Source organism: Rhinopithecus bieti, unplaced genomic scaffold (assembly GCF_001698545.2).
Source record: "Rhinopithecus bieti isolate Rb0 unplaced genomic scaffold, ASM169854v2 scaffold_18956, whole genome shotgun sequence".
NCBI lineage: Eukaryota > Metazoa > Chordata > Mammalia > Primates > Cercopithecidae > Rhinopithecus > Rhinopithecus bieti.
This window is the reverse complement of record NW_016809749.1, coordinates 447667-461264: the sequence shown is the minus strand read 5'-3', so window position 1 is coordinate 461264 and position 13598 is coordinate 447667. Positions and strand designations below refer to the sequence as shown.

At 31.5% G+C, this 13598-nt stretch overlaps 1 protein-coding gene across 1 annotated transcript in view; it reads right to left on the bottom strand.

Moving 5' to 3' along the window:
* Window positions 1-13598, bottom strand: part of SI (sucrase-isomaltase) — a 104374-nt gene that overhangs the window by 77134 nt on the left and 13642 nt on the right. Inside the window, 7 exon segments of the mRNA XM_017890166.1 lie at window positions 2112-2225; window positions 7151-7270; window positions 7361-7492; window positions 8102-8227; window positions 10506-10618; window positions 11558-11657; window positions 13363-13534. Of these exon segments, the coding sequence (XP_017745655.1) occupies window positions 2112-2225; window positions 7151-7270; window positions 7361-7492; window positions 8102-8227; window positions 10506-10618; window positions 11558-11657; window positions 13363-13534 (877 nt within the window).

Here is a 13598-nt window from a genome sequence, read left to right as displayed (position 1 = left end):
TTGAAATCATAGCTTTGGTCTTAATTATACTAAGTACAGTAGGCTTTTGTTTCTCAACTGTTAAGGGATTATCTCTCATAAAAAAGAGAATTCAAATTTATTATATTTTATACACAAAAACTACATTTCAATGACAATTAAGCTCACATCATTTCCCAAAGTGATTTTAATATTTAAACTTAAAATTCACGAATATTAGCATGGAACTAAACTACAAATCTTGTAAATTATAAAACTATTTTTATACTTGACATAGATCTAAAACTTTATCAGTTGAACAACAACTTGTTTTAGCTGGATCAGAAACAATAATCCAAAGAAAGTAAAATAATTAGATAAACCACTTAGCAGTGTGATATGGCAGTATTTAAGTAATAGCTAGAAGTAAAATATCCACTGTTTATCCATGATATGTATTAGTTCACTGAATTTCATTGATCTTTGAAATTGTACTGCTTTTTATGTTGTTGTTGTTTTTTTGTTTGTTTATTTAAGGCTTAGTTACAATGCTTCTGTATCAGTGTTGGAAATACTCTGCCTTTCTCAGATAACCTTCTCTCCCACACTTTGGAGGTCCATCAGGAATTTCAGTTTTCAATGAATGCAAGAAATGCAATATTCTGTCTTTCTATAACACAGTCAGGCTCTGTCTCACTATTCCTACAATATTATTTATATTTGTAACTTTGCTGTAATCAAAGTGGCTCCTGACTAGGAAAAAAATAAAAGACTTAAGAAACTTTCAGTATCAGTTAAATAATACAAGAACTAGATTTTAAAGTAAAGCTCAAGATAACAGTATTTTTCTTCTTATTCCTACCAATTGCTAGTTATTAGTGGTGTGATATCAGTGATTTTATGTTAAATAACTGAAGCCTTTTCATCTTCTTTTTGTTACTGTCATCATAGGAGTTCTGAAAATTATGCTAACCCTTTACCCAAATCCATGTTGTCAGCTGAAAACATAATTTTTCCATCTTCGTAGTCCCAACAACATGTCTGATAGATATATGGTGCAAAATAAATATCTGCTAAGTAAATGATTGATCGATTTAATAAATAAGGGAATAATTAGAATAATGATTGAATCAATAATGAGCACCTAAGGAAAACAGAGATGGTGTGAATCTAAAACACCAAAGAAAATATAGCCATCACTAGTGTGTCCATTATGTATTTTTTCAAAATTATACGCAGTTGTAATTTAGTTTCCATCCCTAGCAGCAGGTCTTCAATAACTACAGATATACAGCTTCATTAAAGAAACTCTTTAACACTTGTATTTTTTTTTTTTTTTTTCTTTTTTGAGACAGAGTTTCACTCTTGTTGCCCAGGGTGGAATGCAATGGCACCACCTCGGCTCACTGAAACCTCCACCTCCCAGGTTCAAGCGATCCTTCTGCCTCAGTCTCCAATGTAGCTGGGATTACAGGCATGTGCCCCCAAGCCCGGTTAATTTTTGTATTTTTAATAAAGACGGGGTTTCACCATGTTAGGTTGGTCTCGAACTCCTGACCTCAAATGATCTGCCCACATTAGCCTCCCAAGGTGCTGGGATTACATGCATGAGCCACCACGCATGACTGTATTTTTCTTTAATAAGTTTATGAGCAAACTAGGATTCTGTTTGTTGCTTTTTTGAGATACAGTAATACTTAACCTATTGCCAATTCTTATTTGTTCTGTTCCATAGCTTACTAAAGAGAAGTCTCTAAAGGACAGGGGCTTATTCAGATCACATTGCTGCTGTTGCTTGACTGTTAAAAACTTTAATAAATTTTTTGCTAATTGATAAGTAATAGGTTTATCACCAAATCTTATTAACTAATTTTCAGGTAAATTATTACACATAAAGGAAAAAAATCTTGGATACAGAAATAAAATTTATTCTATAAAGTGTATTGCTAAAAAAGAAAAACCTTAATTGGCATTTTTTTCTCACTTATGCCCATGATGGATATACCTATATATTCTAGGAAAAAACATTATAGTAGCTTTAAATTTTATGTTGAATACATCAGAAAAAATATATTTTGCTGACTTAGTAATTTTTACAGATAAATAATTATACAGTTATTGACCAAAATCATTGGTTTAAAATAGCTACTTACAATCCAAAGTCCATCATATTGCACTTCTTGATGGAAAATACTGCATTCATTTGCCCACCAATCAATGCAGTTTGGATTAGTGAAATCAGGGTATACTGTTAATCCTGGCCATACCTAGAAGAATAGATCATCCACATATATACATGAAAAAAGAGAACAATAAATCAATGGAATTTCAAAGTAAAGAAGTTGAGAATAGTAAAAAAATTAAAGTTATTCTACTTCTTTAGGTATATATGACTCACATATTATCTAAATTTACAAGAATATCATGACTATTTAAAATGCATTTAAAGAAGAGCAGTAAAAAGAAAGTGAAATATGAAGCATTTAGAAAGAAAAAATTATCAGAACGTGGCACAAGGCTGCTATTTTAACTCTAAATTTGTTTTTGAGCATCCTGGTAGGATAGCTTAATAAATAAACAATAAATATTCTATATAATGTATTTTATATCCCATAAAATAAAGCACATTAGCTTATTTCCAAAGGCATATGCCTCCAAGAAATTTTTTAAGTGTCTTTATCTTTATTTTTTATGAATAAACATGAATATGATACATACTGGGCACTATTTCAAGTACTCTCATAATTACATATAATCTTCATTAGAATTTTTGAAAGCAAGTACTATTTTTATCACCACTTACAGATGAGGTAGGTACTATAATTAAAGTCATTTTGCAGATTACAGAAGTAATGCAGAGAAGTTAAGTAAGTGGTTCAAAGTCAAACCACTAATAACAGGTACAGCAGCAATTTAAACCCAAACACTCTTACATCTGAGTCCATGCTGTTACACACTGTGTGTATTATGCTGTCTTTTTCTGATTTATGCTTCTTGAAATTATTTTATATTATTTTACTTATTACTTACAATAATAACATTAGGCAAGCAGAATTTAATTTCAGATAAATTGAGCTAAATTATATTGTTTTGTATCCAAATATTTCAAATTGGCTGTCTGATCTGTCCATAAGGAACAAAGCGGGTGTTAACATGTATTATGTGAAATATCAATTAAGGGTAAGAAACTGCGTGAGTTTTCTTTTTTTGCAGAAGGAGTTCATAATTATTTAAAAGAGTTACACCAGAAACTTTAAGTTGGATGAATGTGATAAGAACGAAGCTTAAGGTAGAGAGACGGAGCAAGATGGCTGAAAAGAAGCCTCCAATGACCGTTCCCCTGCAGAAGAACCAAATTGAACAACTACTCCCACATACAACAAAGCACCTTCTTCAGAACCAAATTCAGATGAGTGATCACAGTACCTGATTTTAGCATCATATCAAGGGAAGACTCATTGAAGAGGGTAGGAAAGAGTCTTGGAATGCATGCACCACCCCTCTCACATTCCCCAACAGTGTCCATGGTGCATGGAGAGAGAATCTGTGCACATTGGGAAGGGACAGCAAAGCGATCGTGGTGTTTTTGGATTGGAACTCAGTGTTGGCCTGCCACAGCGGAAAGTACGAAGGGGCAGAAATCAGCTGACACCCATAGATGGAGCATTTAGAACAGCCCTAGCCATAGACTATGAGTGTGCAAGAGTCATGGCATTATTGGGCTTTAGGTGCCTCCTAAAGCAGATACAGCTGCAGTTAACAAAGACTTAGATCACAAAACCCAAATCCCTTAGAATACAAGCCTATCAATAAGGATGGGCAAAAACAAGCCTACACTGTGAAGACTACAATAAATACCTAACTCTTCAATGCCCAAACAATGACAAACATCCACAAGCATCAAGACCATCCAGGAAAACATGAACTCACAAAATGAACTAAATAAGGTACCAGAGACCAATCCTGGAGGGACAGAGATATGTCAACTTTCAGACAGAAAATTTTAAATGCTATTTTGGGGAAATTCAGTGAAATCCAGGATAACATGGAGGAGTTCAGGGTTCTATCAGATAAATTTAATGAAAAGATTAAAATAATTTAAAAGAATCAAGCAGAAACTCAAGCTGAAAATTGCCATGGATATACTGAAGAATGAATCAGTCTTTTAGTAGTAGAATTTTAGTAGTAGAATTGATCAAGCAGTAGTAGATTTAGTAGTAGAATTGATCAAGCAGAAGAAAGAATTAGTGAGCTCAAAGACAAGCTATTTGAAAATACACAGAGGAGACAAAAGAACAAAAGAATAAAGAACAATGAAACATGGCTACAAGATGTAGAAAATAGGATCAAAAGTGCAAATCTGAGTTATTGGCCTTAAAGAGGAAGTAGAGAGAGAGAGGTAGAAAGTATATTAACAGAGAAAATGATAGGAAACATCCCAAACTTAGAGAAAGATATCAATGTTGGAATACAAGAAAGATACAGAACACCAAGAAGATTTAACCCAAAAGAGACTACCTCAAGACATTTAATAATTAAATTCCCAAAAGTCAAGGATAAAGAAAGAATGCAAAAAGCAGCAGGATAAAAGAGACAAATAACCTACAAAGGAGCTCCAATATATCTGGCAGCAGACTTTTCAGTGTAACTTTACAGGCCAGGAGAGAGTTGAATGACATATTTAAAATGCTGTAGGAAAAAAAATATATACTTTTAGCAGAGTATATATATTTTGTAAATATCCAGTGAAAATATCCTTCAAACATGGAAAAGAAATATAGCCTTTCTCAAGCAAAAGCTGAGGGATTTCATCAACACAAGACAAACCCTATAAGATATGCTAAAGAGAATTCTTTTAGTCTGAAAGAAAAGAACGTTAAGGCCGGGCGCGGTGGTACACGCCTGTAATCTCAGCATTTTGGGAGGCCAAGGCGGGCGGATCACGAGGTCAGGAGATCCAGACCATCCTGGCTAACACAATGAAACCCCGTCTCTACTAAAAATACAAAAAAAAAAAAAAAAAAAAAAAAAAAAAAAAAAAAAAAATTAGCCGGGCGTGGTGGCGGGCGCCTGTAGTCCCAGCTACTCTGGAGGCTGAGCCAGGAGAATGGGGGAAAAAAAAAAAAAAAAAAGGATGTTAAGGACCAAAAAGAAATTATGGTACAAAACTGACCGTGAATAGTAAGTACACAGAAAACACAGAATATTAAAACAATACATTTGTGGTATATAAATTACTTGTATTTTGAATAAAAAGATTAAAAGTCATATTTATAAAAAATAACTACAATCTTTCAAGACAGACAGTATAATAAAATATAAATGGAAACTAAAAGTTCAAAAAGCAGGAGGAGGAAGTTAAAGTGTAAAGATTTTATTGGTTTTCTCTCTGCTTGTATGTCAGTTTGTTTATGCAATCAGTGTTAAGGTGTCATCAGCTTAAAATAGTGAGTTGTAAGATATTATTTGCAAGCATCCTGGTAACTTCAGATCAAAATAACTACAACATACACACAGAAAATAGAAAGTAAGAAATTAAAACACACCACCTAATAAAATTACTTTCATTAAAAGGAAGACAGAAGAAAGGAAAGAAGATAGAGACAATCATAAAACAACCAGAAAACATGTAAAAATAGCAGGAGTAAGCCTTTACTTATCAATGATAACAATGAATGTCAATGAACTAAATCTCCAATAAAAAGATATAGAGCAGCTGAATGGATTAGAAACAAGATCTAATGATCTATTGCTCACAATAAACACACTTCACCTATAAAGATGCACAGACTGAAAATAAAGAAATGAAAAGAGATATTCCATGCAAATGAAACCGTAAAAGAGCATGAATAGCTATACTGATATCAGACAAAATAGATTTTCAGACAAAAAATGTTAAGAGAAAAAGAGCATAATTATATAATAACAGGATCAATTCAGCAATGAATGTATATATATCACACATATAGTACACATATATATGTATGCATTACATATATATGTGTGTATATATATGCATCAAACACTGGAGCACCCAGATGTATAAAACAAATAACCAAATAGATAAATAGAACTCAATGAAATAGGGCTGCAGACTTTGACACCCCGTGTTCAGCATTGTACAGATCATTCAGACAGACAGAAAACCAACAAAGAAACACTGTCTTTAATCTTTATTATAAATTAAATGGACCTGATAGATTTTTATAGAATATTGTATCCAATGGCTACAGACATTCTTCTCTTAAGCACAGGAATTTTTCTCAATTTTTTTTAAACTGAAATCATATCAAGTATTTTCTTCCACCACAATGGAATAAAATTAAAAATAAATAACAAGAATAACTTCTGGAAGCTACATAAAAACATGAAATTAACATATGCTCCTGAAAACCATTGGGTCAATGAAATAAAGTTTAGGAAAAAATTTACAAATGTTTTAAAACAGCTGATAATGGAAGACCAATGTGACGTGAAATATATGGGGATAAAATGAAAGCAATACTAAGGGGAAAATTATAGCAGTAAGTACCTACATTTAAAAAGTTGAAAAACTTTAAATAAACAACCTAATCATATGTCTTAAAGAACTAGCAAATCAAGAGCAAACCTAACCCAAAATTAGTAGAAGAAAAGAAAAAATAATGATCGGGAAAGAAATACATGAAATTGAAAAAAAAAAAAAAGTACAAAAGAGGAACAAAATAAAAAGTTGTTTTTTTTTGAAAATATAAACAAAATCAAATAACCTTTAGCTAGACTAAGAAAAAAAGCAAGGCCCAAATAAATAAAATCAGTGATTGAAAAGGACACATTACAACAGATAACACAGAAATGCAAGTAATTTTTAGAGGCTACTATGAGAAGCTATATGCCAATAAATTGGAAAACCTAGAAGAAATGCATAAATTCCTAAACACATACAATCTACTAAGATCAAACCATGGAGAAATTTATCTGGTATATCTTTACATTTTGCATGACTTCTTATAAGAACTGTTTTATAAATTCTTGGATTATTTTCTTTGTCTAATGTTTTTCTCCACAATTAAAATACAAAATTCAGACCTGAAAGCAGACATACACACACACGCGCGTGCACACACACACACACACACATGCACATCCACAGAAACTTCATCGTTTCAGAGAAGAAAATTTGAGCGACACAATTTTAATAAATATATTTTACCTCTCCAATAATTGGTGTACTTCCATCTGACTCATTTATCCACACATGTTGTGCGTTTCCCCTCTCATAGGATGCATATGTTGTTCCATTGGCACGTCGACCTATGGAAATTGCAGGATCCTAATAATAGAAAGAAGAAACTATGCAAAAATCTATTAACTTACACATGTGTAGACACTAAAAATGTATTAATGTATAATTGGTTATTACCAAGATGATGACATATTTTTGCCCATGGTTATGTAAATCTTGCACAAATTGAGGGAGTCCGTTAAATGCAACTTGATCATAAGTAAAGTCTTTCTTGTCTTCCATGTAGTCAATATCAGTGACCTGTGTATCCTGAAAGTTAGAAGATTGTACTTCAATACATAGTACTGAAAGAGCTCTCAATCAGGTCAATCTTTAACTCCAATGAATGTGTATTATAAACATAATCTTTAAAAAATAAATGAACGTCCATCCTTTTCATTTCACTAAAGAAGCAATTGTATTGTTCGTAAAACTGGCTTTTCTAATTATTAAGTACAAAAGCATTAAGTGATTATTCATATTTTCAGTGATAATGACTAGATATGCATTGTTTTATATATGTAGATTTCAATGCACAAAATCAAAAAATCAAAACTTATACATTTCAGCATTTTTTGAAAATATATAGACTCTAAAATTAAGGTCTACTTTTAAAACTAAAAATGATTTTGTTCACAGTGGAATATGTATTCTGTTCTAGTATAACTAACAATCGGTTCTTCAAAAGCATATATTTGTACTTTCAGGAGGCAAGGTCATTACATATGAGATGAAATATACTTTACAATTAAAAGGTAGCCTTGTAATTATATTATATAATGCGTATAGTAGATATTCGTGACAATTTCCTATAGCTATTATTATGTGACAATATTTAACTCAAGTTATATATTCCCACGAACCCTTCCTTCTACTTACAAATGGTATGCCAGCTTCTCGGTTTCTCCTTACCACTTCTTTCACTACATCTAGTGATTTATAATTCCAGCGACTTAGTTGGAATCCAAGACTCCAATATGCTGGCATTGCTGGTAGTCCAACAAGCTTAAAGTAAATGAGAATATAATAAGTTTGAGTAGAAAAAAATATAGTTAACATTAATAACCAAGGTTAATGTGCCTTTTATTTTCTTATATCTCTAATATTCTTTTAACTTTATATAATTTAAACAAACAATTAGTGTTACCTGGATTCTAAACAATTTCCTATTCTATTTGAATGTGTTATGAAATTTTTAACAAGTTCAAGTCTTGTACTTCATGTTTTAGTTTGTGTTTAAAATTAGAAAGTGCAGGATACCAAAAAGGAGCATTTGCTGAGATATGTTTCATCTATTGTAGAAAGTTAAATAAGAGAATACAAGAAAAACAACAAATAAATGATAAGATAAAAGGGAAAATTTTCCACCACAATCCTACTTTCTATTACAAGTCACCATATAAGAAAAACAGAAAAGATGTTTGAAACTACAGAATTTCTGTTTACCTACATTTTGGCACTTATCTATCTCCTGGTTTGCAAAAATGTTAATAAAATATATGTTCTGCAGTCCTCCCACCCAGTTATTGCGTAGACTCTTTCTTATTCACATGCGGCACCACAGCTTCATTTCTTCCTCCTGGGGACAAATGGATTGCCATCTCTTCCTATTTCTATAGTGGCCCAAGCAAGCTCAGTGCAAGAGAATATCAGTGTCACGTTACAATGGATGATATAATTTTGCACATGGAAATTTTGATGTAACTGGTGTTATTTTTTTCCACTAAAAAATGAGTATTAGGTTATACGTGATGCACAATCATACTTGACATAAAAATTTTTCTTTGGTTTAGGCATATATATATATATATTTTTATATATGTATAGGATCCATGGTTTCTAGGTAACAATCAAGAAATTAATTACTCATGTTGTGTTATTGTTTTCTATTCAAATGAAATACTAAACCTATTTCAAACTTGGTATCAGATAAACCTGATATCAAACAAAGCTTTCAAGAATTAGTATTTTTTATACCATACTCCTAAACACCATATGTCCCATAAAATTAAAGATTTAGACATGTGATTGAAATTTCTTTTTATATATGTGTGAAGAATCAACATACATGCTGACATAAATTTCTTCTCATATATATGTGAAGAATCAACATATATGTAACAATACTTTTTTTGAAATAGTTTGACATTCTGCCGACTTTACTCAACATGTGGGAGATAACTATGCCAGCTGATGTTTGACAGTTGACATGTCAAAGAGTAGTGTTTCTCCCTCTTGTTCATGTGATAACCACACACACAGTCTATATGTAGACCAGCCCAGAACTATAATTATGATTTTATATTAGAGAGACTGTAAATGTTGTGTGTTTCTTTTCTAAATTTTACATTTATAAACATAAATTTGGGAATGATTACACATTGTAAATGATTAAACAGCAAAAAACCCTAGCTACTCTCATTTCAGATTTTTGGATCATAATTTTAAAAGTTTTAATAGTAATCATCCTTTGAGATCATTTTGCATATGGGAATTTTATGTCAAAAGATATATCAAGAAAATAAGATTTTAAAATAGGCATAATCTTAAAATCTTATACCAATGAAAATAATTTTCTTTTCCATTATAACACCAGGAATCATATATATCAACAGTTAGAAGAGAGAAATTACGTGAAAGTTTTAGAATCATCTTCAGTGTAGGTCCTGGATTCCCCAGCTCTCTAAAGCCCATATTGAGCTCCGGTATACAAGATGTTACTTAATATATAAATAAGAGTTGCCTAGATAGTGACTTGAGATGTAAAGTTTTAGACTAGGTTTCAAACTCAACCCTCTGAAGGCCCCAGGATAGGAGTCAATTTTCCTGGAGTTTACCTACTATGAATTTCTAGTTAGATTCATCGGTCTTCCCCCAACTCAGTTACCTCTAGGGTTTTGACCAAAAGAATATATGACCTATACATTTATTTCCTACTCTCAGTGTTAAATAAGATCGTTCCTTTTGCTTTACTCCATCATATAAAGTCATGAATAAGTAAATATTTAATATTCAACATCTCAATGAAATCCAGTTCTTGAACTCAGCTGCCTAGAAGTAAGAAATTTTCAATTCAGAAACATAGAAACTTGAGTATATATAGAGTTCATTGTATAGGTGAAAAACTAAAACCACCCAGCTGCATCTTAAATATGTTAAGATTTTCAAAAACATTTAGCTAAGAGGCCCCTAATGTGTAAAATAAAATCATCTAAATATGTGGTCATGTTAGATGAAATAAAAGTATGCAGAAAAAATTTTATAAAATAGACCTGAAACACACCTGTTGATACTGTTGAACTACTTGTTCCGGTGTATCTCCTAGAAAGATGTAAAAATCCAGAATGCCACCAGTAACTCTATATGTTACTATTGGAGTAGGCTGGATAAAAATCTCTACAAAATAAAATTGGGAAACTTATATGTAAATCGTGAAAGGGCTTATAGTAATTAATTGCAAATTCCATTTAAATTAATTTGTATTAACTACATTATTTTACAATATTTTGAAATAATTAAGAAATAATGAAATATTGAATGCAGGAATAACATAGGGAAAAAGTAAAACGCCAACATGTCTGAGGCTTATAATAAAATGTCCCAGCTATTTTCTTTCACAGATGGTGGCAAAAGCTCCCCCTGGATATTGCGTTGCAAAGGGTTGGTTGCAAAGGATTAGTTCTCTGACCACCAAAAGATGTTTCTCTAAAACTGCGTTTTTAATTAGTCATTTAAATTGAAGATTCTCTGAAAGGTCATATTATCACATATTAACTTCTAAAGGACAAAGTGTCAAAAGTTTTAATTTAACTTTTCTAAATATAAGACACAGTAACTGACTGGATAACCATGTAATAAACTGATCTTGCTGAAATGTGATTAATGTCTTCAATTTCTTATTATCATCAATTCACCTATTAAATAGATATTATACTCATAATATTAAAAACTAAAATACTACATTATATGAATTATGATGAACTAAAAAATTTACTCTTCTATTTCCATAGACATCTTTTTAATTTTCATTTGTAGTGGCATGTTTACTTATCTAGACAAATGAGATTGAGGGAATGAAAATACCCATTGGCATGGATATGTTTCGGTAATCCTCTGAAAGGAAAATAAAGTGCCTGAATGCCACAACATAGCGTACTCTCCCGTATGCAAACATTGATTTTCTCTTTAATTTCAAAATCTACTTATAACAATTTCATATGTTAATATTAACTATAATAGAGTTTGCTCTGACATACAATATGCATGATTGAAATAGAGCACTTAAAACATTTCAAGTGAAATCTATAAATATATTATCAAATAAATTATTCTTACCCATTGCATTGCTATTCATTAAGAAAACACCAAATGACTTTCCAGATGTATCTTCAATACACATAAAGAATGTTTGATGGCCATATAAATTATTATTATTCTATAAGTCAAGAATTTGAAAATAAAATTTTCAAATATATTTAAAACAAAAAGATTATATATTTTATATGCTCTTCATGAATTAATTTGTTACTATAATTTATTTCCCATGTTTCTATACTAATTGTCTTCACTATACATACCAATGAAACATTATAGGTAAAACAAAACTTCAAACTTTTCATTATTAATATAGTAATGTATAAAATATATAACATATACTATTAATATATTACTTAACTGTCCTGTTTTATTATAATTACATTAATTTTAATAACATATGCCCAGGTGGGAGGATCTCGAGGTCAGGAGATCAAGACCATCCCGGCTAACATAGCGAAACGTCGCCTCTACTAAAAATGCAAAAAATTAGCTGGGCATGGCGACATGCACCTGTAATCCCAGCTACTCGGGAGGCTCAGGCAGGAGAATCGCTTGAACCCAAGAGGCAGAGATTGCAGTGAGTCCAGATCACACCACTGCGTTCCAGCCTAGGTGACAGAGCTAGACTCCATCTCAAAAATAAATAAATGAAATAAAAAATAAAAATAATTACTTAGTCATAATAAGGTAATGGCATGTTTATCAATTAGGCCTCATGTATGCCCAAGGTACTGCAGGAGCTTCCAAAATGATATGTACCCTCATAAAAATTTAGTAGTCTGTTTCTTGAGAGCTGATGAGGAGTTGACATGATAGAGACAAACTGGAAATACACTGATAAGGTGAAAGGAAAAAGACTTCCTGACTAAGTGGATATGGATTTTTAAAGGAAAGAATGTATGGAAATTAGCTCTGACATTCTCACTCTGGTGTTAATTAATTATTCTCACTCTGCTGTAAATAGAAATTAGTAAAATTCATTAGAAATTCTGTACCAAATGAAACTCTTTAAAACAACTACTCATTGGCTTATTTTTGATATAGAAACAGCATTGCCAATTAAAAAGAAATAACTAACAAACATTTGACCCAAGTCAATCATGAATCAAAAATATTTTTTAAAGGTATGATGTTTGCTCTCCAAAATCTCACATTTTGAGCAACAAACATAGAAACAAACACATACAGGAGTAACGCACTAATATGATTATTATACTAAGTCAAGTATAAAGATAAAGACTAAGTCCTTATTGGAGAGTTTGGGAGTTCTTACAAGACCAAATTTCGGTTGAGAGCTGAATGATATATTACATGAGTGATGAAGAACATTAGGTTTCTGTACTTATCAGAAAAAAAAAAACAAACTGTGCAAAGATTTGAAGTTATGAAAAATGATCATATATTATAGAACAATAAGAAGGACAGAGATGCATGAGATAGTATCTGGTAGCTAGGCAGACATTATATTATATGAAGACATGTAAAACAGTGTTTGGAATTATTCTAGTGCAATGGCTAGCCATTGATGGATATAAGTACAAGGGTGAGTTGAAAAGGAATCATAAAATATGATCATGAAAGTCAAAATAAACCATTTATAAACTGGAAATCCTGTGAAAAACTTCACAAAATCTGTTAGTCACTGAGTCCGTTTAAAACCTATCAATCGTCACTCTCAAGCTAAACAAGCTTCTGTATTGGTATCAGTGACATTCAAATAGTTTAGTTGATCAGTTAAAATAAATGATGTTTTCAAATATGCTAAGATTATCATCTGCTGCACTATAATGATTACATTTATAACAAGAAAAATAGTTTCTTACATCACCAGGAAGTTGATCTCGAGTAAAAATTGGCCATGTTTTCCAGTATAAATCATGACGAAATCTCTTATGAACCTGTTCCCCAATACCATAAATGTAATCACTTGGAAGACGGGTTGAGATCTGTAAGTACTGGTCAGAGTACACTAAGGGACCAATGGTGGTGTCAAACCTGCACCATAAAAGAAATAAATAATCATGTGTATATATATGATTATATATATATATATACATAT